Below are 23,995 nucleotides of genomic sequence, written 5' to 3'. Positions count from 1 at the left end.
AAAAGAAAAAAAAGATAGAAAGAGAGAGAGAGAGAGAGAGAGAGAGAGAGAGTAAAACCATTGCGATCCTATCGTAGGTAAACCAACTTTCGTTATCTATTTAGCTTCGCCTTTTACAAACAGTTATCTGCTGCAAACAGTCGGTGGATGATACGCACAACGATATCGTCACAGGCTCTTCCTCTCCCTCTGATTTTACCGTAAACTGATTTCTTCTTCGTTTTTTTTTCTTCAATCGTTGTATCTCATAGGAAAAGAAAATGCAATTCTTTCCCTCTGATACATCGCATCGCATCGCATCGATAAGAAAAGAATACACACACGTGCGCAGGCAGGCAGGCAGGCAGCAGACCTGAGGGGAAATTCTCGCATCGGTGTTTTCAGTACACCATATTCGATATAATTAAAGAGCATAAATAAACACAATGGTACAAGGACCGGTTAGAAAGGGCGAGAAGCGGTGGCATTGCCTACGTAGAAGGGATATTCGCTCGGTAGGTAAGAGCGCATTGAATGCAAATGGCCACAGGGCTATCCTCGTATATAGGTGTATACGTTAGCATGCTTACATGTTGCGCACGCTTGGCTGCTCGATGCCTTGCCGAGAGTTTTAGCCGAGTCTCGAAAGGTGACCGCTGCCTCTATACAGATACACGGAGGAGAGTATATCCGTATACGGGTAGTTGATCGCGAATCCATACATAGGTAGGCGTAAGTAGGCGCGTCTACTTCGCGTAGTATTCACCGGGTGGCCCTCTCATTTCGAATCAGCACAGTAAAGTCCATTTCTCAAAGTTCCATTTTTCATTATCCATTTCTATATCCATACGGATACATTTTATCTGTTCGTTTTTTTTACGCCATAGTCACATCCGTGGTATCAGTTACACATATATTTCTCTATGCAAATATTTACTTTACTTGGTTCGTTATCGGTTCGTTATCCCAATTAACATACACATACATATGGTACTATCCGCACCTTGTCCTTTCCTTTGTACGCAACTGTCGAGGGAGAAAAGGGCAAGGGCAAAACATAACGCATTGTTCGCGTTCTTGGTAATCTTGGCAATTTTCATTCGGCGCGATAAGTTTATCCCGAAGGAGAATTCGAGACGCTCTTTAGATTGCCTCTCTACGTTGACGCAGGAATTGTCGGCGGGGCGCACCAACCAGAGTTGCTTGCGACGCGCCAGTCTGGTCCGGTATGCCCACGGATTCGATATAAATAGACACGAGTGTGCAGCAGCGTTCGTGCCCTCGTGCGACTATTCGATAGGCGACCATCGGCGGCGAACAGACAAAGTTGTTGTCCCCTACTCTGGCTAACCCAACTAACCATACGGACATTTATCCCTCGTGTTATTCTTTTTAACCGATTTTAGCGATTCGCAGCTATTAAGACTTCTCGTTCTATCAGCCACTACATACTTGCATATTACCCCATCGTTTCTACACGTTCGTGAAGTTAACGCCATCCAACTATTTGGACGAGGAAAGGGAAGAGAGGAAGAAGTACGATATATACATGCGACACCAGATTCGATTTAACTGTCGCATTTGAATTCACGAAATCCCGTTAACACGCACACTCTATCTTGGTAAAATACGCGTTACGTATGGTGTAGCTGCCTATACGTGGTGCCGTGGCCGTACGCTTAACATTTAAATTGCATCGTTTCTGTCTGGTTCGTGTCACATCGAGTCCCTGATTTCCCTAAGCCGGACGAACCGTACAATTCACGTCACACATTGCTCTCTCTCCCTCTCTCTCACTCACACGGTCTTACCGGTGTAACCACGTTGCTACTATTTGCCTCAACTTTTTTCTCCTTTCCACTCCGTTTTTCTGTTTATCATATCCTAACCTAACATAAATACATATGTATGTTACCTTATCGGCAAACATGTGCTATCAATTCATTTTTGCGAACCGGTAAAAGAATCGGAAGGAAAACGGGAGAAAGGGAGGGGAATGTATAGGACGACGGTGTTGTAGCAGAGAGGGATACAGTCGAAGGTGACTCTCCTCCTGGTTCAGGCATCGTCGCGAGGGTACTCGATTACTCAATTAAACCGTAGTGTCGGTAGGCGTGGCAGTTGGACGTACTCACGCACATACATATATCACAGAAGTACCTACACCGCATCGGTACATATAGAGCCCAGTGGTAGAAACGGGATTTGTACGTGCATACGAGAACTAAGGAATATCTGCGATTACTACTCCTACGATGTTTACATTGACGCAAGAGAGCATCAAAGGGAGCGCGTACGGTAAATCAATTGTACCTACGTACGTTGAATTTATGAACTTTTAACGAACTTGGTAACGAACAACGGAGCAAAGTAGTTCAAGTCGCGTACAAACGCAAAAGCAAACGTGAACGCGAATCGTGCCTGTTCGATATACATATATATGTATATATATATATATATATCGGTGTTCGCAGATTGCATCTTGCGATAAACGTTTGTATGCGCCGCAACCCTCAGACTGTGCCTTGCAAACTTAGCTGTCCACGCCGGAAATACCTACTACATACACCACTGGGACTGTGAATGGAGCCGTTGTTTCAACAGCATTTACTCCTTACTGTACATCGTTCAGATGTACGGAGAGAGAACTATCAAACGAAAAAATAACCAGCAGATCAATTTTCATCATCTTATTTGTAAGATTAGGTTACGTTAGTCGATCCTTTTTTCCAAAATTTTCTCCTCCTCCTCCCAATTTTCTTCTTCCTCGTTTCCCATTATTTTCTCGCATTCTTTGCACCCTGCTCTCTCTATAATAATCCTATTATCCTTGGAGTAAATTTTCTTACAGTTCACGACCTTCCGCGGAAGAATGGGAACGGAAGTTAGGTTACCGTAAGCACAATACGAAAAGGTCTCGTTCTTTTCTGCATATAATCGACAGAAAGAAACACCAGTAGGAGTAGTAGTAAGTTTCATCTCCGAATCACTACGATATTAAAAATCATTATCATGTGGATCTGAATTTTCAACAAATAGGAAAATTCTTATATGTACCGTCTCTAGTATGTACATATGAAAACAATACGATCGCTCTTTCTCAAATCTAGACTTGATACGAATATTTTGAACAAATGTTGAATAAATTTCGAATACGTTAGTTCAATTATTTTCATCGTAGGTATGTATTGTACTCGTACAATACACGTGTGCGTACATATGTATATGTATAGGATGAGTGAAGGGGCTCCATCCGTTGACTTTTCGACTTTGTAGAGTAAGCGGAAACGTTTATCGTGTCGGCACTTGGTGGTATCAACGAATCCTCCGATATAGTGCGTCGTCGTCGTCCATTGGGATTAAAAGCTGTAACACCCTCCTCCTCAACTACCATCGCGATCCCCTCCTCTGTCCCCCTCCAATCCCACAGTCCTCCTTCACTGTATCTTTCTCTTTCTACACGTCTTTTGCTCACTTTCCTGTGTGTAACTCTCCCGCGGCTCCCATTTTCTTCTCCTCTTTTCCCCCTAAAAGCCACGCGGCGAAGTAACCCTGGCACGGCACAGCGGTACTATGCCGTCCGGCTAATCGATACGCGGTGGATGGAGCGAACGAGGGACCCGAATAGGGTCCCCCGGACAGCAGAGGGTTGGAAGCAAACGATGGATAGGTGTTATTTCACCGAGGCGAGAATCGAAGAAAAGAGAAGCGAAGGGAAGGGGGAAGGGTGAGAGAGTCGGTATCCGAGCGAATCGGTCGGCGGAATCAATCCAACATTCTCGTTAACTTTTGACTTGGTCTTCTGTCAAACTACATACATATGCACATAGACGCGGCAGCAGACAGCAACGCCAAGTGGATCGATCCCTCCGCCGCGCCGCGCCGATCGAGGATCAATTCGATTCGCAATCGAATCCAACCGACCCAATATTTTCCCTATTTCTCTTTCATCTGCTTTCATTCTTCTTTTTTACTCCAATAATTCTATTATTACATATTCACATTGCTAGATATTACACGTATCGCTGCTTCGTTACTTCCAGCTCATTTTCTTTATCTCCGTCTCTATCTCCGCCTTCTTTATTCCGAGTAAAATATTCGCTGAAACGAGCTATATACACAGTACCAATTTCCTATCGATCCTCCGCTCTTTTATTTTTCTAATCGGACGATTCTGCGTTAAATCATCGCGATTGGAAATCTTTGTGCTTTTTCTTTCTACTTCTACTTCTACTCTCCTTTCTTCATCGCAATTCCTCCTTTTTCCTTCTCAACCAGTTTATTTCAGTGCAAGTTGCTCGCGAACAGTGTATATGTATGTATATGTATACTCTCGCAGCACAAAGCCTTATTCATAGTCGCCACGACCATAAGCGCCGTTTGCGTCTACCGCCATTGCTATCGCCATCTTTACCCTGTCCAATATCAAGGGGCCGCGCAGCGACAAAGCTTACAACAAAATAGAGAAAACCGAGAATCCACTCTAATAAAATGATTAGAGACAACGTTGAAATACCTACGCGATGAAATTTCACTCGCTATTTCCCTACCTACTACATATTGCCCCCTCTGCCAATCCTTCTTCCCAACGAACCCCAACGACCGAGAGAAAAATTCCGAACCGGTAGAACTTACTCGGTATGACCTATCTACATATGTAGGTACACAGTAGCTTCGTCGGATTGAACGCGATAAAAGCGTAATCTCGTTTATACGCACACGTTACATAAGCGACGGAAAATCGTTCATTTCAATCAATACTTTGCCCAAACTAACTGAGACTCGAACTAAGCTTAAAGAAGCATTTTCGACCAAAAAAATGCACTCGGTTGCACGCATACGTGTAGCTTGTACATGTACCTACACACTATCCCCATCACGCGATGGCAAGCTATGCTGCATCACGTTGCACACAACACACCACCCTGTTGGCCGAGCAGCATACGCTCGCTGTAGGTAGATACAGCTTCGTATCGATTTCTATTCTCCTTCTCTTTTCTCCTTCACCCCCCACACTATCATTCTCTCGCTCATGCACACATCACGCGAGCGAGAGAGCGAACGCGCGCGCGACCAGCAGAGCCGCGTAAGTATTTTTATGTGTTACACGTGCATGGATATTTTCATTTCTTCGAAAAATTTCCTTTTCCTTCGTCGAGTCAATCAGACGAGCAACAATCAGGATGGAATATGTAACGATAGATTTAGACGGAAATCTGATTGTAAGATTGACAAATTCTACCACATGCATACCACAAGCAGTCTCTGTATCTGGATTTGCGCGTCTTAACGTTTCCTAAATTTCACGTCGCGATCGTACGGGCGTAGGAAGAATGCGCAAATCGATTTAGCGAAATATGTATTAGGTGTATCGAACGTTCCTATCTCCTCTTTCTTGCTACTCGCTCCCCTTCTCCGGAATATGTATCGATCTGCCCCTTAAACAAACTCGGTTTCGTCCTCCGTTTGTCCCAACTTCATCGACCCGCCGCGTTCCCTATTTCGCTCCAATCGAACTTACTCCTTTAAATTTATTAATTATCCCCTGAATGAAATACCAACACGTTTTACGTGGCAAAAGGAACGAGAAGAAGAGATCAGTGCTTACCTGCAACTGTTAATGTTGCGTTTCGACTTGGAACAGAGCCTGCTTGATTTCTTGCAACACACCAATATACTCCTCCATCTTGCTCTTTCTTCCCGTGCATCACTCTCAAGAAAAACAGAGATCCCGTAGGAAGAAGAACACGATGAGATTTAGCATCTCCCGGTGATGTTTGAACCAGTTCACCGTCCTTATACCACTCGATCAGGGGCTGGGGTTTACCTTCCGCCTTACAATTCAACGTTACCGGTTCATTCTTGGCCACGATTATATCCGAAGGATGTTCCGTTATGCGCGGTGATCTCCATTGCCCTGAAACAACAATTTCGGCTGGTTCGCATTCAACATGATTCAGAGATGATATTGAAAAATTACAAACATTTCGTAGCACGTTAACTCGCCATCGCCGTTAACATCGTCGTTACCTATATACATACATATGTATACCTAAGTAAGTACACACACACACACACACACACACACACTTCATTTCCTCTTTCATTTCCCCTTATTTCGTTACATTCGTACATATACGTACATACATATGTATATATGTACGTATTTAGGTCGGCTGTAATTCTGCAATGTATAACATAGCTTCGAAATTGTTGGTTACACGATGAAGATAGACACGCTTACGGTTACCTGCTTCAGACTCCGCGCTCGAACAAAGCTATTTCAACTATCTCGGTATCGCTAGAGGGATTCTGAAATATTCTCGGAACGTACAGATACACAACCTATAGACCACGAACAATCTACGATCGCTTCGCGCAGTCTGCGCGAATTCTACCGAAACGTAAAAACGTCCGAGGGAAAACCACTCGAGCAATGTTTCACCACATCTGTGAGAACGTTCGCGTTCACTCCAATTCGTCAGCCTTCGTCGCACGCGTCTTCGAAAAAATATCGTCGTCAACTGTAAAATGTGCATCACTGTCGAACGAACATTTCGATTTTCACTCCTTCCTTTTCTTCGCTTCGACGCGACAGATGCTTTTATTTAGTCTTTATCGTGCTGCTCTATAAATATCTCTCACGGCGTTCGTTTGTACGCGCACCAAACCGCACGTGCACACATTTCTACATTTTTCTTTTGTCCTCTTGCCTCAGTATTCGGAAACAATAGACATTGTGGCTAAATTAAAATCGCCTCCGGAGTTTTCATATTTTGCTGTTGAACAGAGTCGCGAGCTAGCGCGCGCGAACCAACTCTCGCGCAGTTTTCGCGTGCTCGGTAGGCCTGAGGCATCTCGTTTCATTTCAGTTCTAACCTTCTCCGAATCAAGCTATCTCAGCAACCTGCCTTGCCATCCTCCCACTGTCACTCTTATTCCTTTTGTATCTCGTCATATCCATCTCCCTGTTTCTTCCTCCTTTTTTCCCTCCATCCCACTTTATTATTCCTTCTCAGGTTTCATCGACTTCCTATTTCTCCTCTTCTACTCTTTAGATCCTCTCGATTTCGTTTCATCTGTCTCTCGATCTGTCATCTCGTCCGACTTGATTCACCTATCGTAATCGATCCGCGTACACTATACCAACATAACAGACATGTCGAACTAACATATCGAAATGCTTAAAATTTGCTACTTACATGAATCCATTGTGCGAATACAACAATCCTAAATAGACTCGAAGGGAGCAGAGGACCATTGCTTGAACCATAACGCGTACACATCGTAAAGATAATGCGGCGGAAAGAGAGGGAGAGAAAGAGATCGAGACACAGAATGCTTCGACACACGATGACTTGGCTTACGGCTTCCACGACTGCAACGTGAGTATTGATTTGCCGCTGTTGCGCTTCAGCTCTGTCGGTTCCGCCGCCTTCGGTGGCTCTCCGCCCCAGCTGTGTTGGATCCTCGTGTTTTCTCCTCTCGTCGATTTTCCAGCTTCCGCTTCTTCTGTAAATCGCTTATCGTTTCCTTGCGTACATAACCCGCTTTCCTTTCTCTCTCCCCTTCTTCTTTCTATTCTCCTTTCCTGCCTCATTCCCTTCATCGCAATTCCTTTCCATTCCTCTTCTCTTCTCTTATCACGTAACACGTATACAACAATCGTTGGATGAATCATCATTACTTCGTACCGCTTCTCTTTCCAACTCTTCTTTGTATCCCCCTGCTAAATACGTCGTAACATATCTACTTGCATATGTATAATACTCGCCGATGTATTATACATTACAATTCGTTACTTCTCGTCCACGCTTCGTTTAAATCGACAACTAACAAAGTAACGCATACCGCTTGATTACTACGTAATGTAAAAAAACGTCCATGTTCTCGTTTCGTGTGCTAAAGTAACATTTCGTTTACAAAGTACGTATGTATATGCTCCCAAAGTTAAGAAAAAGTAGAAGAAAGGAACAATGCAGAAGAACAGAAGGTACGTAGCTCGAAAAGTAGATAGAAAACCAAGTACCAAAGTGCATTTGGCCAGAATCCAAGGTGTATGCTAGCAGCTACTAGTGCAAACCGGTACGGGGGAATCATTCCATTTTCAAACTATTATTTCTACTTCTTTTTTTTTTTACGGCTTTTACACTTTGCTTCATTGCTAATATCGCTTGTATGTATCTGGTAATAAATCTCCACTAGCAAAACGCACGTGCGTGCGTGTGTGTGTCAGAGAGAGAGAGAGAGAGAGAGAGAGAGAGAGAGAGAAGGAGGAGGAGGAGGAGGAGGAGGAGGAGGAGGAGGAAAGAAAGAAAGAAACAGTTTCATTACTTTCGATCCCTAAGAAGGATATTCTTGCAAGAGGGGAAGGTAGAAGACGAAACGGGAATAGTAACCATTGAATTCCTCGAGACGCGAGGGAAACCTAAGACGCACGCACGGAACCCTCCAAGAGGGTTCGACCGACACACCCTACTCGAGTTCTTTCAAAGCAGGGCTGCCCAAACTTCTGGAAAACACAGCAGCTTCGTATTACTTGAGAGAAAAATCGACGATCCGGTTTCTATCTCCGTTAATTAATTCTTTCTACTTTTTCCATTTCCTCGTCTCATATACGTTTTCCCTTCTTTCTGAATCAAACTTCTGAAAAACAAACTGTCTATTTACTTATTTACAACTAAACTAAATTAAAACCTTTATCGAGAGTGTCGCAGCAATTTTGTTATCCACTTGTTCCTTATTTTTCTTTTTCCTGCAAGTATATGTAGATAGAATAAATACATTCTGCATATTGGTCTTTTGTACACGAGCTTTAACATGTCACGCGACGAGCTTCTTTTCAACTTTCTACTTCTATTTGTTTTCATAAATCGAACGTGTTCCGTTCAATTCCAATATGCACCACCTTACTCTGCTCGCATAATTTTTGTCGACAATTCTCCAGCCATATCGGTGAAAAACGCTCAAGATTTTTCCACTCTCTGTACATCGTACGCGCAATACGCCGTTATTTATTCAAATATGTAGTTGCACTACTTGTAACGTTACATATCCGTTTTCTCCGTTCTATTCTAGTAAAATCGGTCTCTCCTCTCAATTTCTTTTTCAGATTAAACGATGCACGTACATTTCTTCGGCAGTAAGACTTTTTAATTGCTCTTCGGTAAAATGTAGGTAATCGTCGTATTTCTCATCTCGAAACGATTCTTTACTTCGATCTCCGCGATCGTTACTTCTCGAGAAATTTCATACACGTGCTGTAATTTCAAACACGCATTCAACGTAACGTTTACTCCAAGATTCATAGGTAAACTCGCTTGGTATCCAAGCGTCGCACATAACCTAATAGTTTCGTTTAACCTCGGCTAAACTCGACTACCTTCGCCAGACTTTCCATCCATAAAAATAGACCAACCACAATGTCTATCATCCAAGTATGTATGTATCTTTTTACTAGAACACACGATTAACAGAAAAACTTGCGAAAAGAGGAATTAATCATTCTAGGTGTATACATACATATGTACATGTGTTTTATTCGTCAATTTCGAAATGTTTTCATTCAAATCTTTAACGTCATTGGAGAAAAAAACTACCGCGTTCTTCGTTCTTATTCTCTCGTTAGACCATTTCTTCGTTTCTATAATAGAAAAATGTCTAAAAATGCATTTTATCCGATAAAATATCGAATAAAATATAGAACGCTACTTACTGCCCTTACCAACATTTTTCTTCATCTCTTCTTCCAACTTTTTCATCAAATTAATCAGAGTCAGTGTTGCGTCACTTTTTTGTCAGCACTATTTCAGCGAAACGAAGAAACGAACCGATTGTACCATTTTACCGGTATTTTAATTTTAAGACGATTATATTGTCCGTTATACGCATAATGCAACGAATGTGGTTATTCTATCGATTCTACGAATCAACAATTATTCAGTTTCATCGGTTTGTTTGCCTAACGTATCTATTCGCGATAAACATACCTCGGAAAATGTATATTTTCAAAAAAAATCGAAACGACCTTATGCTCACGTTATAGTATAGAATATATAATGCTCACGTTACAGTATAGAATAATAAAGGGAAAGGGAAAAGATGTGTACCGCATATGTATATGTGTGTAAGTACTTACACGCATACATAGTTCGAGACGTTCCTTCTTTATTCTAAAGTTTAACAAAGTTTAACGAATTATTTTCGTTACATATTCGTTGAAAGTATGTAGCTTCACATTTTCTTAGTTTCGCGTGTTATCATCCGGACGAACACACATACATAACGTTTCATTTCAATTTCGTCAATGACGATTCAACGAAATCAGCTTACGAACAAAAGATTTATCTTCGAAGAACTCTACCATTTGTGTCAGTTACTTCCAGTTCATTCGTTATCGCATGTCCGAAGAGAAGAACAACAAGGCATCGTAAAAGAAGAAATATCTCTAGTTGAACTCGTTTTCAGTAAACTTCGAACTGATCGATTCGTCATCTATCTGTTACTCGTAAATAATCAGCTAAAATTTCTTATTTTTATAGATTTGTCATAGACGTGCCATAATACATGCCTGTGTGAAATGTGAAGCAGAGAAAACACGAACAACGAGAGAAGTGAAAAACCGAAGGAGAAGAAAGAGGAAGGACGAACGGACGGACAAACGGACGGACTGACGGACGGACGGACGGTCGGACGAACAGACGGAGAGAAAGAGGAATGAATGAGATACATATGTGTTCGACTTACCATGTACCATAAGGGCGAAAATGATTGTCGCGAACAAGTTTCTTAGCCACTCGTTGCGCATTTTTCTTCCCAATAGCCAAAGATTCTGGGGAGGTCGTGAATCACGAACGAGACGACCGTTCACGATCGTTGCAACTTGGTGTTAACGCATGCTGATCGAACTTGGTGGAAAATTAGACGCGGGACCCGAACACGGGTAAATTGTCGAATGAAAATTGGCACAGAACACGCACTCGACGAGATATCGCGACGATGTTAAACCGGTAAGAGCGGCCACTCGCGAGAGGATTCTCCTTTCGAGTTTGGAGCACAGAGTAGCTTTCCAGACGAGAGGCGTATCTTTCGGCGTGACACTCGCGCGCGCCTCATTTCCATGCCATTACACGTTACCACAAAATACGCGTACGTATGTACGCACGAAGAACGCACACTTACACCCACATTATATCCAATATCCACCCACGCACACGCAATACCTACGCGCCTATCCGTACGTATACCACAGCCGATGTACGGATACACGTATCGCATACACGGACGTGTATTCGCATAAAGTAGCGTTAAAGCACTGACCGTCGTCGGTCGATCACCGCTAGTCCCATTCTTATCGAACAAAACCGACAATTGCTTTCGTACAACCAACTTCTGACATCGTTGAACTCAGCGCGCGCGCGCGCTCATGCACACGCCAACCGCATAAACGTATCAAAAATAACTCACGTATACGCGTACATAAGCACAGCACACATGAACACATCGACGCATAAAGGAAAACGAAATCATGAGCAATGCAGCACTAGGTGTCACGGGTTCTTCTAGTAGTACACTTTCATTCTCTGTCGTGGAGAGACGTAGTGAAAGAGGGCAGGAGATAGATACACACACACGCATATATATATATGTATATATACATGTATATATATATAGAGAGAGAGAGAGAGAGAGAGAGAGAGAGAAAGAGAGAAAGACAGAGGAGAGAGGAGTGAGAGAGAAAGGGGAGGGAGAGAGAGTGAGTGAGTGAGTGAGTGAGTGAGTGAGCGAGCGAGCGAACGAGCGAGAAAGAGAACTATTCTAATTCTTTGATCGATCCAAGCCGCGCGTCCTCATTGCCACTGATAAACGTACAAACACTGATTCTAACGATGCGTTACTTGGTTAGGTATCCATTTGTTCGGTATCCTTTTATTCCCTAAACTCCTTGTTCGATCGATTGGTTTCGTTTTTTCGAAGGACGGTGTTCCTTCCGAAATCGATCGTTTCGTGACCGACTGTCGAGCAACGCGTCGTTTCTCTGTTTTTCAAACAGTTATCTACACTTGCCGTTGCATTTGCCATTTTCCGTTGAAGGGATACGCGTTAGTTAACGACAAAGTAGAGACATGAAAATTGTACACACACACATACACACACACAGAGACACACATACAGTAAGTACGGAGAAATTCAGTTTTCAACCACTAAACCCCCCCTATTCGACGAATAATCAAGTCACCGCGACGATCGAGTCACGACTGAGGGTGCAGCAATTCTTCTGGAGCACACGCGGCCCTTCGGCTGTGTTCGTCCATCCTCGTTGTTTCTCGGCAACAGCTTCGGTTCTCAGCTCTAGGTTGTTCTCAGTCGACGACGGTTCTCAGGATCGCAGAATACACAACACACACGCCATTTCCACTATAAATTATTGCCCTATTCTTGCAATAATCACTAGCTTTTTTCTACATCTTCGATCAAATAACACAATCGAGCCATTACTACACACCGGTGAGAAACTCTACCCAATTATGATAATACAATTATTTCCACTTGTAAATAGTGAAATAGCAAAATTCCATTTATATTTCAATTCCAAAGAAACGCACGCGGTTTTCTATCGTGTTGTTTCTTTACGTGAATTTAATAGATATAATTGCGTTTACTCAAGGTGACAAACAGGTGTGTTGCGATAATACTATTCGTATACGAAGGAAATTCTCCGATTCGAACAAACGATAGTTTTTTCACGCATGATACAGACAAAAAGAGATTCGCGATACGAAGAAAGCAGAAAACAATAGTTCGGTGGCTTGTAAAGGGGTGAGGAGATAACGGTAGGATCAACAGCAAAGAAGGTGCGAAGAATAGGTATACGCAAAGTGCGTTGCTGATGCCGGAAATGCATCGACCGATCGAACAATCGTATACTATACGCCAACTATCTATTTAAACTCTTCAATTTCTCCAGGTACATATTTGCCAATTCAATCAACGGACACATACATATGTATAGGTACTACGATCAAGTATATACCTGCTGATTTGGTAAGTTTCTTTCCCTCTCTAGGAATAAGCTGAAACTGGTACATATTTGGAAAAAGGGACGAACGGATGTTTCATAAAGAACACACCGGTGAAATTTTAGATGCGAAGCAACACATTTTCCGACTCGAACGCTTCTTCACCGTGCAAAAAATATTCCAGAAGATCTACGACTATTTCACGACGAGGCCTATCGAAAAATTCACCTATGGTTTCACGCGGATCTGTGGAGGGTTGTCTGTGTAATAATACGTATCTGTGAAAATTAGCTTCGATTAGCTTATCATTCAACTTTTATCGCATACATATGTAAATGATTAAAAGTGGCAAATTCACCTAAGCAGAACAGATATCAACCCTTTGATTTCTGGATGTAGCTTTAAATAAAGTTCGTTTTCGTTTCTTTCGGTGGTTCTCCTCAAGTTCAGTCTGATTTTTTGGTATTTGTTCAAAGCTCCGATGTCATAATTTAGCGTACCATACGGCGGATCCTTTGGGTGAAAGGCGTGACAGTTTTTCGGAAATTCATCCATAGAAACGGATCATCGAATGAACTTCACTCCGCGCTGTTATATAACTGTGAAATGAAAGACAGTTTTTTTTTTTTACACATTAGGTTCGTCACCAAGCAACGAATCGATCCTGCTGCTCTCGGTACTCACGGAGTTCCGGTACAGAATTGTGTTGGAAAACGTATATAGGCCATTGTTCATATCGGACGACCTTCCGATGATTTCTTATTCGCTGCCGCTCGTTTGGGAATTCCACTATGTACTACCACTAAGGGAAAGTACTACGAATGCTCGCCGTTTTTGGTTGCAAAAATTTTCTAGAAAAGTAAGGCACCAAGAGAAGAGTATAAAAATGCTTTCGATATCGTTGGCATGCGACGGTTACCTAACAGAGAGGAAAACAGCACATCGGAGAGAGGGAAAGATGAGTAAGGATGTACGAAGGAGGAAATTCTCGTTTCTGGTTTAGCGTATAAACGATATTACAAACGTTTCGTAGTATCTTCGACGAAGAGGAAGGAAACAGATCACGCATGTTTAAGGAACGTGTCGCGATTACGTTACTCTGTGTTCTTTGTACTTTGGTGCACCGTGTGCACAATAACACAGAATCGAGCAGAGACTTTCTACGAAAATGTTGCTTCGGTAATATCGATACCATCAACGATCGTAAAAATATGACGATGATTTCGTACGACGGCGACGGCGACGGCGACGGCGACGGCGACGACATGTCATGTTGTACAGCGTGCTGCTTCGAAAGTGAGTAATACCGGTAAATCTTACATTAGAATCATTCGTAAAAGTAAAAGTGTTTCAGATAAGGAATACGTCGAGGGAAGAAAGGATGCAAAACGGTTTTGTTTAAAAGCATGTTTAAAAGACGAAACCTTTCGGAAGGTGTGGAGTTACAACGGAAGCGACGACGACAGTGTTAACAACAACAACAACAACAACAACAACAACAACAACAACACCATCGACAATATCTGCAGCAGGATTAACAACGAGTCGTTGCGCGAGAATAGAACAAAGGCAGGACGACAGTGCGACAGCGTGTTTACTTCGCTGAATTTCTGGGGTGCCAATATAGTCATATTTGCAAACATTATTTACATCATCCCCTATCTGATCGTTGTACTCGTTTACTCGGCTGTTCCAGGCTTAGGTAGCCGAGCTTACGACAAAGCCGTGATATGTTTCAACGCTTCCCAAATTATCCTGAACGGTATTTTAATCAGCGTAGGTGCTTGCATTCTCTGTCACTTGTCGATTCATTCCAACGTTTATATATTTTCGGGCTTGACAATCATGTTTCTCACCATATCTTCGACTTTTTGGCTCTTCGTTATTTGCATCGATATGACATCGGTGATTACAAGATTCGATTCCACGTCGTCGAGAAACAGAACGAATCAGCAGTCTCAAGAAAGAAAGAAATTTTTCACGTACGCTGCTTGGACCTGGGGCGGTTCGTTGTTACCAACAGCTTTAGCTTGCGTCGCAGAATTGTCTCCGTTACTTCCAAAATCCTCTCCGATCAGACCGAATTTCCAAAGAATTCAGGACGGTGCAAATCTGCCCGTTATCATTTACGTAGCGACATTTCCAGCTATAACTTGTCTCGCCAATTCCGTTCTGTTTTGTTACACGTCTTACAGAATGATTCTGATACAGAGGTCGACAACGCTCGCAACTGCAAACAACAACGCAACAACGTTAAACAACGTCAACAAGGCGAGAAGAAAACGGTATTTCCTTTTCTTCAGACTTTACCTTTTGATGGATACACCGTGGATTACCAGCGCGCTTGCTGCCGCTTTCACCGAATTATGGGTGTTGAAATTTTTTCGAATGATTCAACCGATTCTCATGTTACTAGCCATTTTGCCTCCACGAACGGTTTCCAGGATTTTCACGTGCAATTCTGTGCTCCGCAATCTCCGGTAGAACTCTTGTGTACGCGCGTGACCAGAAGTACGATACTCGTATTCTACGCACCCTTTATATTCGCACGGGGAAGAGCCCCACTCCCGCGCGCGTGTGTGTGTGGAACAGTTTGGACCAACTGTAGGGGTAACGTTACGCAAAAACCGATGTCACGCGATTCCTTGAACAACTCCTAGTATTACATGACCCATATGTGAGCTCAATGTCGCAACGATTATTAGTTTACATCGGTATTAGCTAAGCGCAGCGCAGCGCAGTGGGGTGTCAACCGATTCCAATCGGTATAAAATCCTCGCTAGCGAAAAGCAACGGCACGCAGTTGTTACACAGAGGTGGTATCGGAACGTCGTTGACTTTTCGATCATCATGGATTGTAAAGTAATTGCTTTTCTCTCCTTTTTCAATTCTACACACGTACAAATACTTATCTTCTTCGAATCTGTATACAGATCGTCGGTTTCTTGGCTGTTTTGTTAACCGTCGCCCGTGCAGGAATAATCGGACAGAGCGCAGGATTGATCGCTCCGGGTGCGGCAACGGTAGCAGCAGCAGCAGCAGCAGCTCTTCCACCGGCTGCTATCGTCAGAACTGAAAATTACGATCCGAATCCTCAATACAGTTTCAGTTACAGCGTTGCCGATGGCCTTACGGGTACGTACATCCCCCTTGTACTTGCCACTTGGTAAAAATTATCGACGAAACGTTATTGTCACAGGTGACAACAAAGCGCAAGAGGAAACTCGTAACGGCGACGTGGTTCAAGGTAGTTACAGCTTGATCGAACCGGACGGTTCGCGACGAGTGGTCTCGTATGCCGCCGACCCTATCAACGGTTTCAACGCTGTCGTTCAGAAGGACCCTAGCATCACGGTGAAGACTGCACTCGCCGCGGCGCGACCTGTCGTCGCACGACCAGCCTCGGTAATCGCTGCTCCATCCGCTGTAGCTGCTGTCCGTCCACAGGCTGCACTGTTGGGTGCTCCGATATTGAGACAACCGCTACTAGCAGCACCGACGGTAGCTGCTACGAACGTACTCGCCGCCAACACAGGATTGGTAGGCCTTGGCGTGGGTCTTGGACTTCGACCAGGCTCTCTTTACGGTACGCAGGCTCTACTCGCGGGTGCTTACGGTACCGGAAGCATCGTTAAGGTTCATTAAAGTAGAAGGACTGGATGTAAAACTCAATTCGACTCGGCACTCTATTTCTGCTTTGCTCTAGCGAAGGGCAAAGTTGAGATAACAATGACAAGCGCATACACACACGTGCATTCTGTGACAGATAATTTCATTATCACCGCGACATCGTGTCATACTTGTAAATCTCCCCAAATTTTTTTTTCATCTACTTACCTCGGTCATTGGTGTTACAGATGCAAACAGTGAAACACGGTAGATTTATGGTTGAAAAGCATGTTTTCACGTTACAACGATGTCACGAAATAAATACAACTGGTTTCGTACGTTCCTTTATTTTCTCCTCTGGAATTACAGGGAACTAACCTGAAAATATATTACCACAATCTCAGAGATCGTTAATTCAATTCAGTTACGTGGATTCTGATGATTTTAGATAACTCGATAAATAACTTTGTTCGTCGCTTCGGCTGCACCGCGGTACAATTTGAACGTGGCGTTGGAGGATAGGGAAGAAAGGAATCGGGCCGAAATACTAGTAACGGTCTTCGGGCTTTTTTTTTTCATTTCAATACGCGTACGATGCTAATATACTAAATATATCAAAGTCGGGAGATAAGAACGCCGATAAATAACCATCGGCAATACGAGTCGGGAATATTTTTCTAAAAAAAAAAAAAAAAAACTAACCATATACTTAACTCGGTGAAGGATTGGTCGATACGAAATAATCGAATCGATATTATTACAAAGAATTCGTTAATGTAACGTCGGGAATATTTTTCAAAAAAATAAACCGAGAAAGGGTTAAATCATGGTTGATACGAAATAATCGGTTGATCGAATCTTCGTTAATTAAATCTTCGTCGATAAGACCCTGACAAATATGAACGTCGTTGGTATGTATACAAAAAAAAAAAAAACTAACCCAATACCGAACTCGCAAAGCAGAAACCTTGGCCCGAATGTGAAATTTGGTGAATATGTCCATAAAAAAGAAACTAACCCAATTCGCAAGTCGGAAAGGCAAACCCTAGGGAATATTTTTCTAAAAAAAAAAAAAAAGAAAGAAACTAACACAATTCGGAAGGACAAACCCTAGGGAATATGTTTCTAAAAAAAAAAAAAACTAACCCGAAAATAAAAAATTGTCAGAATGTCGCTGATATGTTTAAAAATAAAAAAAAAAGGCCTTCCCAGAACTGACTTATCCCGAACTGACCTTCCTAGAACTGACTTCAGCGTCCTTGAATGGACTGGTTATTTCCGAAAATTCGAATCAATCCACCTATTTTTTTGAAAAAGAGAAACGGAAGCTCTTTTTTCAAAGAATTCAAACGGACTATATCGCTGGTAACTCCTCGATGTATCGAGGAATTTGCCGTTAAAAGGAACGTCTATTCGATCGAACCCTTTCGTTTTATCCGTCACGTCTCAAGTACGATCGTAATAGTTGCTGCGTAACTCCCAACAGGTTACCTATCACGACGATTCGCTGAACAATTGTACGCCAAAAAGTAACACCGCGTGGAGGTGTATTTATTTAAACATATAAATTATCTGTGTAGTGATTCTCATAATCCATATTATTATGTAATTTGAACCCAAATATTTGAATTACACATCTGACAGGGGAATTAGAGTGAAATTTTGTTAGAGTAAATTTAAATTACAGACCCGGAAAAAGAACGGATGTCCACCTCGTGCCCTCTACCTGTACCTGCGCAGACTTACACAGAAACAATCGACATTTTAAATTGGACGTACAGATAGGGAAGAAAAGGACAATTCGTACGTCAAACTCTTCCGCAGGTGCCATCTAACAACAGGTACGAAGACTGAAGCTTCTAGCAACAGCTCATAGATGGCAGAAGCATCGGCATATGATTGTGTGGTGTGTGCGTGCATGTGGCGTAGTTGTCATATTTTTCTGCTCTCGCGCGCACATGTGTGGAGTTAGACGGACGAGGTTATGTATTTCGTTTAGGTGGTAAGTTTACGGTTCAAAGATTCGAAAAAAACATTTTCGATTTAATTTGTAAAACTGAATTTTCTTACTTAACGCAGTACCAAAGATGCAAGGAAATCGTACGTCATAATTATCAAGGACAGTTTATTCATATGAAATTTTGTTAGAGTAAATTTAAATAATATTACAGAGCCAGAAAAAGAACGGAAGCCCACCTCGTGCCCTCTACCTGACCTGCGCAGACTTACACAGAAACAATTGACATTTTAAATTGGACGTACAGATAGGGAAGAAAAGGACAATTCGTACGTCAAACTCTTCCGCAGGTGCCATCTAACAGCAGGTACGAAAACTGAAGCTTCTAGCAACAGCTCATAGATGGCAGAAGCATCGGCATACGATTGTGTGGTGTGTGTGTGTATGTGGCGTAGTTGCCATTTTTTTCTGCTCTCGCGCGCACGTGTTTGGAGTTAGGCGAACGACGTTGTACGTACGGACGAGGTTATGTATTTCGTTTAGGCGGTAAGTTTACGGTTCAAAGATTCGAAAAACACATTTTCGATTTAATTTGTAAAACTGAATTTTCTTACTTAACGCAGTAGCAAAGATGCAAGAAAATCGTACGTCATAATTATCAAGGACAGTTTATTCATATTTGCCGCCTTTGGATTCACACACCAGCGAGAGGAAACGGAGAGATTTTAAATAAGTAAGTAGCTCTAAACAATTGTTATAAATTCTTTTATATTAATGTAAGATATTAATTTAGACATTTCGCAACAACTGGCAACAGGAGTTTATCGCGGAAAGAATTGGGCGAAAGGTTAGAAGGTGGCGAATTGAAAAAATCGAAGAACGACAGTATGGTACGTATATTTCTATTCCAGGCGTATCTCAATGTGCGTATTTTTCATTGTTGGAATACTCTGCATATGGAATTGGGATAAGCGTGTAAGAGTGAACGTTGAAAATAGCATATGTTATTAGTATTAGCGATAAGTGCAACATAGTTGAAATCAACAATATTAATCTTTTTGTGGTACATTTAGGAAATATACAATCTTAGGTGGAACAAACTTTGGAGAAGTTTCCGTGGAGGTTGGCATCTGCAAAGGACATATTCTTCTGCTGGATTTCACTTGTAATTATGATAGACAAGTACAATTAAGGGCCCTTCTGAGTTTTCATAAATTGATAGTTTTAAGTGTCTTGTAAGATATGTTTCAAGTTATTCTAAGATATGTTTTACTCAGGCAAGAAAAGGTCATCTTACGACGGACTAGCAATTAGGAGGAACAAGGATTCCGATTTCTTCGCAACATATGTTTTGTCCAAAAGGTTCTAATAGTTGCGCTGAAGCTAATTACGAACTCGAACGACATGCTTCATTACTCTGGAGAACTTAGAAATGTAAAATTCAAGTTTTAGAAATCTTTTCTTTCTTAGCAAATCTTTATATTTTCAAAAGTTTCACTGCAAAAGTACACTGAAATTGCTACCTAATCTTATCAAAAAATGCTTGGAGTGCAAAGGGTTAAATAGTCGAGTTTTATTAAACAGATGTGTTGGGGGGCGAAACAGTAATGAAAGTTACAATGCCGTTACTATTCTACTATTCAATATGACGGCATTTTTTAAATAATGATTTTTTGTTTAAATCCCTATGAATTAAAAAAATCTTCGCTATTCTGTTGCAGCTCAATTTGCCGAGAAGATTCCATCAGCCTTTTCTAGCCTGCGCATATTGACTGTATATGTGACATTTGTATGAATAAATTTTGTGTTTGAATATTTCTTTCTTTTACCCTTCATTGAACAAAAACTTCTCTGAAATACTCTTTTTCAAACGACTGTAAGGACGTTATTCGTATATTCTAGTTGGTGAATTAGTTGTTACAAAAGTATTATTTGAAAAATGCTACTACTACTACTATCGTTAATTGTATCGTACAATTGTACAACGCGACTACCGTTCTTTTTATTCAAATTTAATTCGACGTCACACTGGCGCCACCTGGATCAAAATTAATTTCTATTTCGAGTATCGATTGTACTACCTGAAGTCAAGAAAAGACGCGTTCGAGTGTCGCGCGTGGCGGCAGAACGCATCAGTACGATTTGTGCGTTCGTGTAGGAAGGACTAAGTAAAGTGTGAAAATGTGAAACGTGTATCACCGTGGAAGTTTGAGGACAATGGTAAGCTTTTCTTATTAGTGTTATCAAAGATCGAATATTGCACGCGATGCGTGTATTTATTTGAATTTTGTGTTAGAAAATTGTTCGGAATAATACGGCAAAACCAATTGTGACTTGAACGTTATTATTATTCGGGACGCTAGGTGCGGCAGTTGTTGGCATTTCCTTGTTTATTATTTTTTCATCAGCATTATTGTTATTTTATTACTACGACGCGTAGTCCTCAGCTTGCTTTCCAAAATCAGAGACGCGCATTTTCGTTATCTCGGTGGCCGTCGGTGAAGCGTGTAACTCAACACCACCCGGTTTCTCTTTGTTTGCCCATGGTGTTTTTCTAAAATTTTTTCTGTTTAGATACGCACGCCACTTAACGGTTTGTTTAGTTGAGCCGCTGGCGAGAAGTATATACCAAAGCGTATAACAAGTAGGTTAATAATTTTTCTATTTCATTGTTACCTTTTATTCGAAAGTGTTCGTTCGGCAAAGGCGGGCGAGTTTAGTGAAAAGCTTGAAAGTCGGGCGCGTTGTTATAAAAAAAAAATTGGTATCGAATCTTGGATAATTGAATGCTACTTGAATCTTGGATAATTGAAAGAATATTCTAAAAAATGTGTACAAATATGTTTGTAAAAAAAAAAGTAAACTCAAACAACTGTAAACTAATTTGTAACGAAATGCAATACTTTTCATTGCAGCCCAGCTGGAAAATTCTTCGCTGCCATCCATCGGAGACGACGACGACGACGACGACGACGACGACGACGACGACGACGACGACGACGACGACGACGACGACGGGGTTCTGGACCGCCGACGACATCGGTGAATTACGGCAAGTAGTTACGTTTATTCCACATACATTAGGTTAATTCCACGCTCTGTCATTAATTCAGTAATCGACCAGTGTTGAATATGAAAAAATTGACGTAATGGAAGGAGGGTAGAAGCAATAATGTTAGAACGTTATAACGTTAGAACGTCGGGTTAGAGAGTTGGGAGTATTATTATAAAAAAAAATAACTTGCTGCCGAATTCGCAAAAAAAAAATCGATAATTGAATGTTGTGTTAATTGAACGTTAATTGAATAATCGTTGATCGGATCTTAGAATCTTTGTTAATGTGATGTACTTTTGTAAAAGAAAAAAAAAGTAACCTAATGCCCAAAGCGTTTTTCCCGAGTTCGGTTAGTTTACATATTCCCGACGTTATATCAACGAATTACTTTGTAATAATATCGTATCAACCAACCCTTTACCGAGTCGATATTAGGTTGGTTTCGAAAAATATTCCCGTCGTTCGTATCTCCGACTGTTCGTTGTTTTTAATTAGACTGTTATCTCACTGTATTAGCAGTGTCAGGTATTAACTATTCCATTATTCAATCGACGATTTTAATATCTCCGGCGGTTGTTTAATTGGCGAGTAGCTTGTTATCTCCTTATTCCTCTGCAGCCCCCCCGCGTCTAAAGTATATCGAGCCATTTTTGAAGAATTGTTCTGTATGTTATTCGACTGCTTTATTTTTGACGCTGGATCCTAACCGTGTTACAATGTCGCGATAAGGTGTTCGACAAAGGGATCCCGCGAGGAACCGCGGCGAGGGGGCTCGTGTTTCCGTGCCGCCAAATGCGCTGGACGTCTTCCGTCGCATTTACCACACGCGGTCCTTTTTTATTTTTCAAACGTACCGCTTCTTCGCTGCCGTCACATCACGTCTGATCAGTTTGATTTAATTTGTTGATATGAACGTCGGGAGTATTATTATAAAAAAAAATTAACCTACTGCCGAACAACAGCAAAGAAAAAATCGAATTGTTAATCGCATCTTGGATAATTCAACAAATATTCGAATCTCACGCCGATATTGTTAGAATGTGTATTGTTACAAAGTAATAGAATATTTCGTCGGAAATGTCGTTAATATGTTTATAAAAATACAAAGTAACCCAAAGCGTTTTTTTCCGTAAAGTTTCGATAAGAGTTCCGCTAGGCAAAAGCAAACTGTATTTTACCGACGTATTGAAATTCGAGCGAGTGCTACATATCGGCGAGACAACACTAAAAGAAACATATGCATGATATTTTACTGATTGAAATAAGATTGTGTTTACTATGGCGGATTTCTAAAAGTAAGAATATTGTTCGGCCGCGGAGTTAGTATGTGTCATGCGATAAGGAGATTCCGCGGCATATTAGTCGGTTGCCTGGTTCGCCCCCCTTGTGGTGGGGATGGAACTTTTACTTTCGCTCTTTCCGAAAAACCGTTGGGGCAGGAATTCTGTTGCGCATTTAACGAAGGATATTACGTTTCAGCGTTTCTCGATTCGTTTTTGCTTCGTAATAATCCAACCATGATAATTGAACGTTTGTTAGTATGAACGTCGGTTGTATTTTTATGGAAAAAAAAAAAAAAAATGCCGAACTCGCAAAAATAAACGAATCTTCGGTAATTGAATCCTACGATAATTGAATTAATATGAAAGTCGTGATTATTTAAAAAAAAAAAAAAAAAGGGAACCCAATGTCCAAAGCGTTTGTATATTCACCGGTATTAGCTTGGTATTTCCGACGTTATATTAACGAATTACTTGGTAATAATATCGATTCGATTATTTTATCAGCCGAGTATTTGGTATTAACCCGATATTTCCGGTGGTTTAATGTACGAAGATTCGATCGACGTAAGATTCAATTAAGTTTCCGGCGGTCTACCTTGACTTGAATCGTTCCTTCCTGTAAACGGGGTGTTAATTTTTGTTGCATGTGTCGCCGAACGTGCTGCTTCTTTGTTGCAGTTTCGCGTGATCGTGTCGCATCCGTCCATCGGTCCTCCACGGTTCAGAAGACAATCATCGGACGATTTACAACAATTGTCGCAAGTTACGTTCCTCTGTTGTTATTTTTGTAATGTTTCGACTGATGTATCTTCTTCACGCAGGTACGGATCGTCATCCGCCGGTTGAGACAATCATCGGGCGATGTGCAACTATTACGGCAAGTACCGTCTTTCATTTCTCCACCATTCCTCTCTCTTTCGTTAATCGTATCGTCGGGAATATTTAAAAAAAAAAAAAAATGTTGAACTCGGTACGTGACCTTCGTAGAACTGACTTGAGCGTCCTTGAATCGTTATTTCCGTTCCTGTAAACGGGGGGTGGTATCGAGGCTTTTGTTATTCGACTGTTTTTTTTTTCACGCATGTATCGCCGC

The 23,995-nt window shown here is 41.6% G+C and overlaps 3 protein-coding genes and 1 long non-coding RNA gene across 4 annotated transcripts in view; 3 read left to right on the top strand and 1 right to left on the bottom strand.

The window, feature by feature from the left end:
* Nucleotides 1–7,269, bottom strand: part of LOC108579415 (roundabout homolog 2-like) — a 13,840-nt gene extending 6,571 nt beyond the window's left edge. The window contains 2 exon segments of the mRNA XM_017942945.1: nt 5,588–5,896; nt 7,182–7,269. Of these exon segments, the coding sequence (XP_017798434.1) occupies nt 5,588–5,896; nt 7,182–7,191 (319 nt within the window). The 5' untranslated portion in view covers nt 7,192–7,269.
* A 6,937-nt stretch (nt 7,270–14,206) lies between these two features.
* Nucleotides 14,207–15,491, top strand: LOC108579417 (G-protein coupled receptor Mth2-like). The gene is made up of 2 exons (XM_017942946.1): nt 14,207–14,294; nt 14,353–15,491. Exons 1-2 carry the CDS (start codon nt 14,210–14,212, stop codon nt 15,480–15,482), a joined length of 1,215 nt encoding a protein of 404 aa, XP_017798435.1. The 5' UTR covers nt 14,207–14,209; the 3' UTR covers nt 15,483–15,491.
* A 313-nt stretch (nt 15,492–15,804) lies between these two features.
* LOC108579418 (larval cuticle protein A2B-like) lies at nt 15,805–16,806 on the top strand. The gene is made up of 3 exons (XM_017942947.1): nt 15,805–15,860; nt 15,932–16,133; nt 16,198–16,806. Exons 1-3 carry the CDS (start codon nt 15,849–15,851, stop codon nt 16,641–16,643), a joined length of 660 nt encoding a protein of 219 aa, XP_017798436.1. The 5' UTR covers nt 15,805–15,848; the 3' UTR covers nt 16,644–16,806.
* A 2,251-nt stretch (nt 16,807–19,057) lies between these two features.
* LOC108579404 lies at nt 19,058–19,436 on the top strand. Its single transcript, XR_001891466.1, has 3 exons — nt 19,058–19,110; nt 19,188–19,297; nt 19,358–19,436. It is a non-coding gene; the product is annotated as an uncharacterized LOC108579404 (long non-coding RNA).
* Nucleotides 19,437–23,995: the final 4,559 nt, after the last annotated feature.

Source organism: Habropoda laboriosa, unplaced genomic scaffold, assembly GCF_001263275.1.
Source record: "Habropoda laboriosa isolate 0110345459 unplaced genomic scaffold, ASM126327v1 scaffold76, whole genome shotgun sequence".
Lineage (NCBI taxonomy): Eukaryota > Metazoa > Arthropoda > Insecta > Hymenoptera > Apidae > Habropoda > Habropoda laboriosa.
This window is presented reverse-complemented; position numbering and strand designations above follow the sequence as displayed.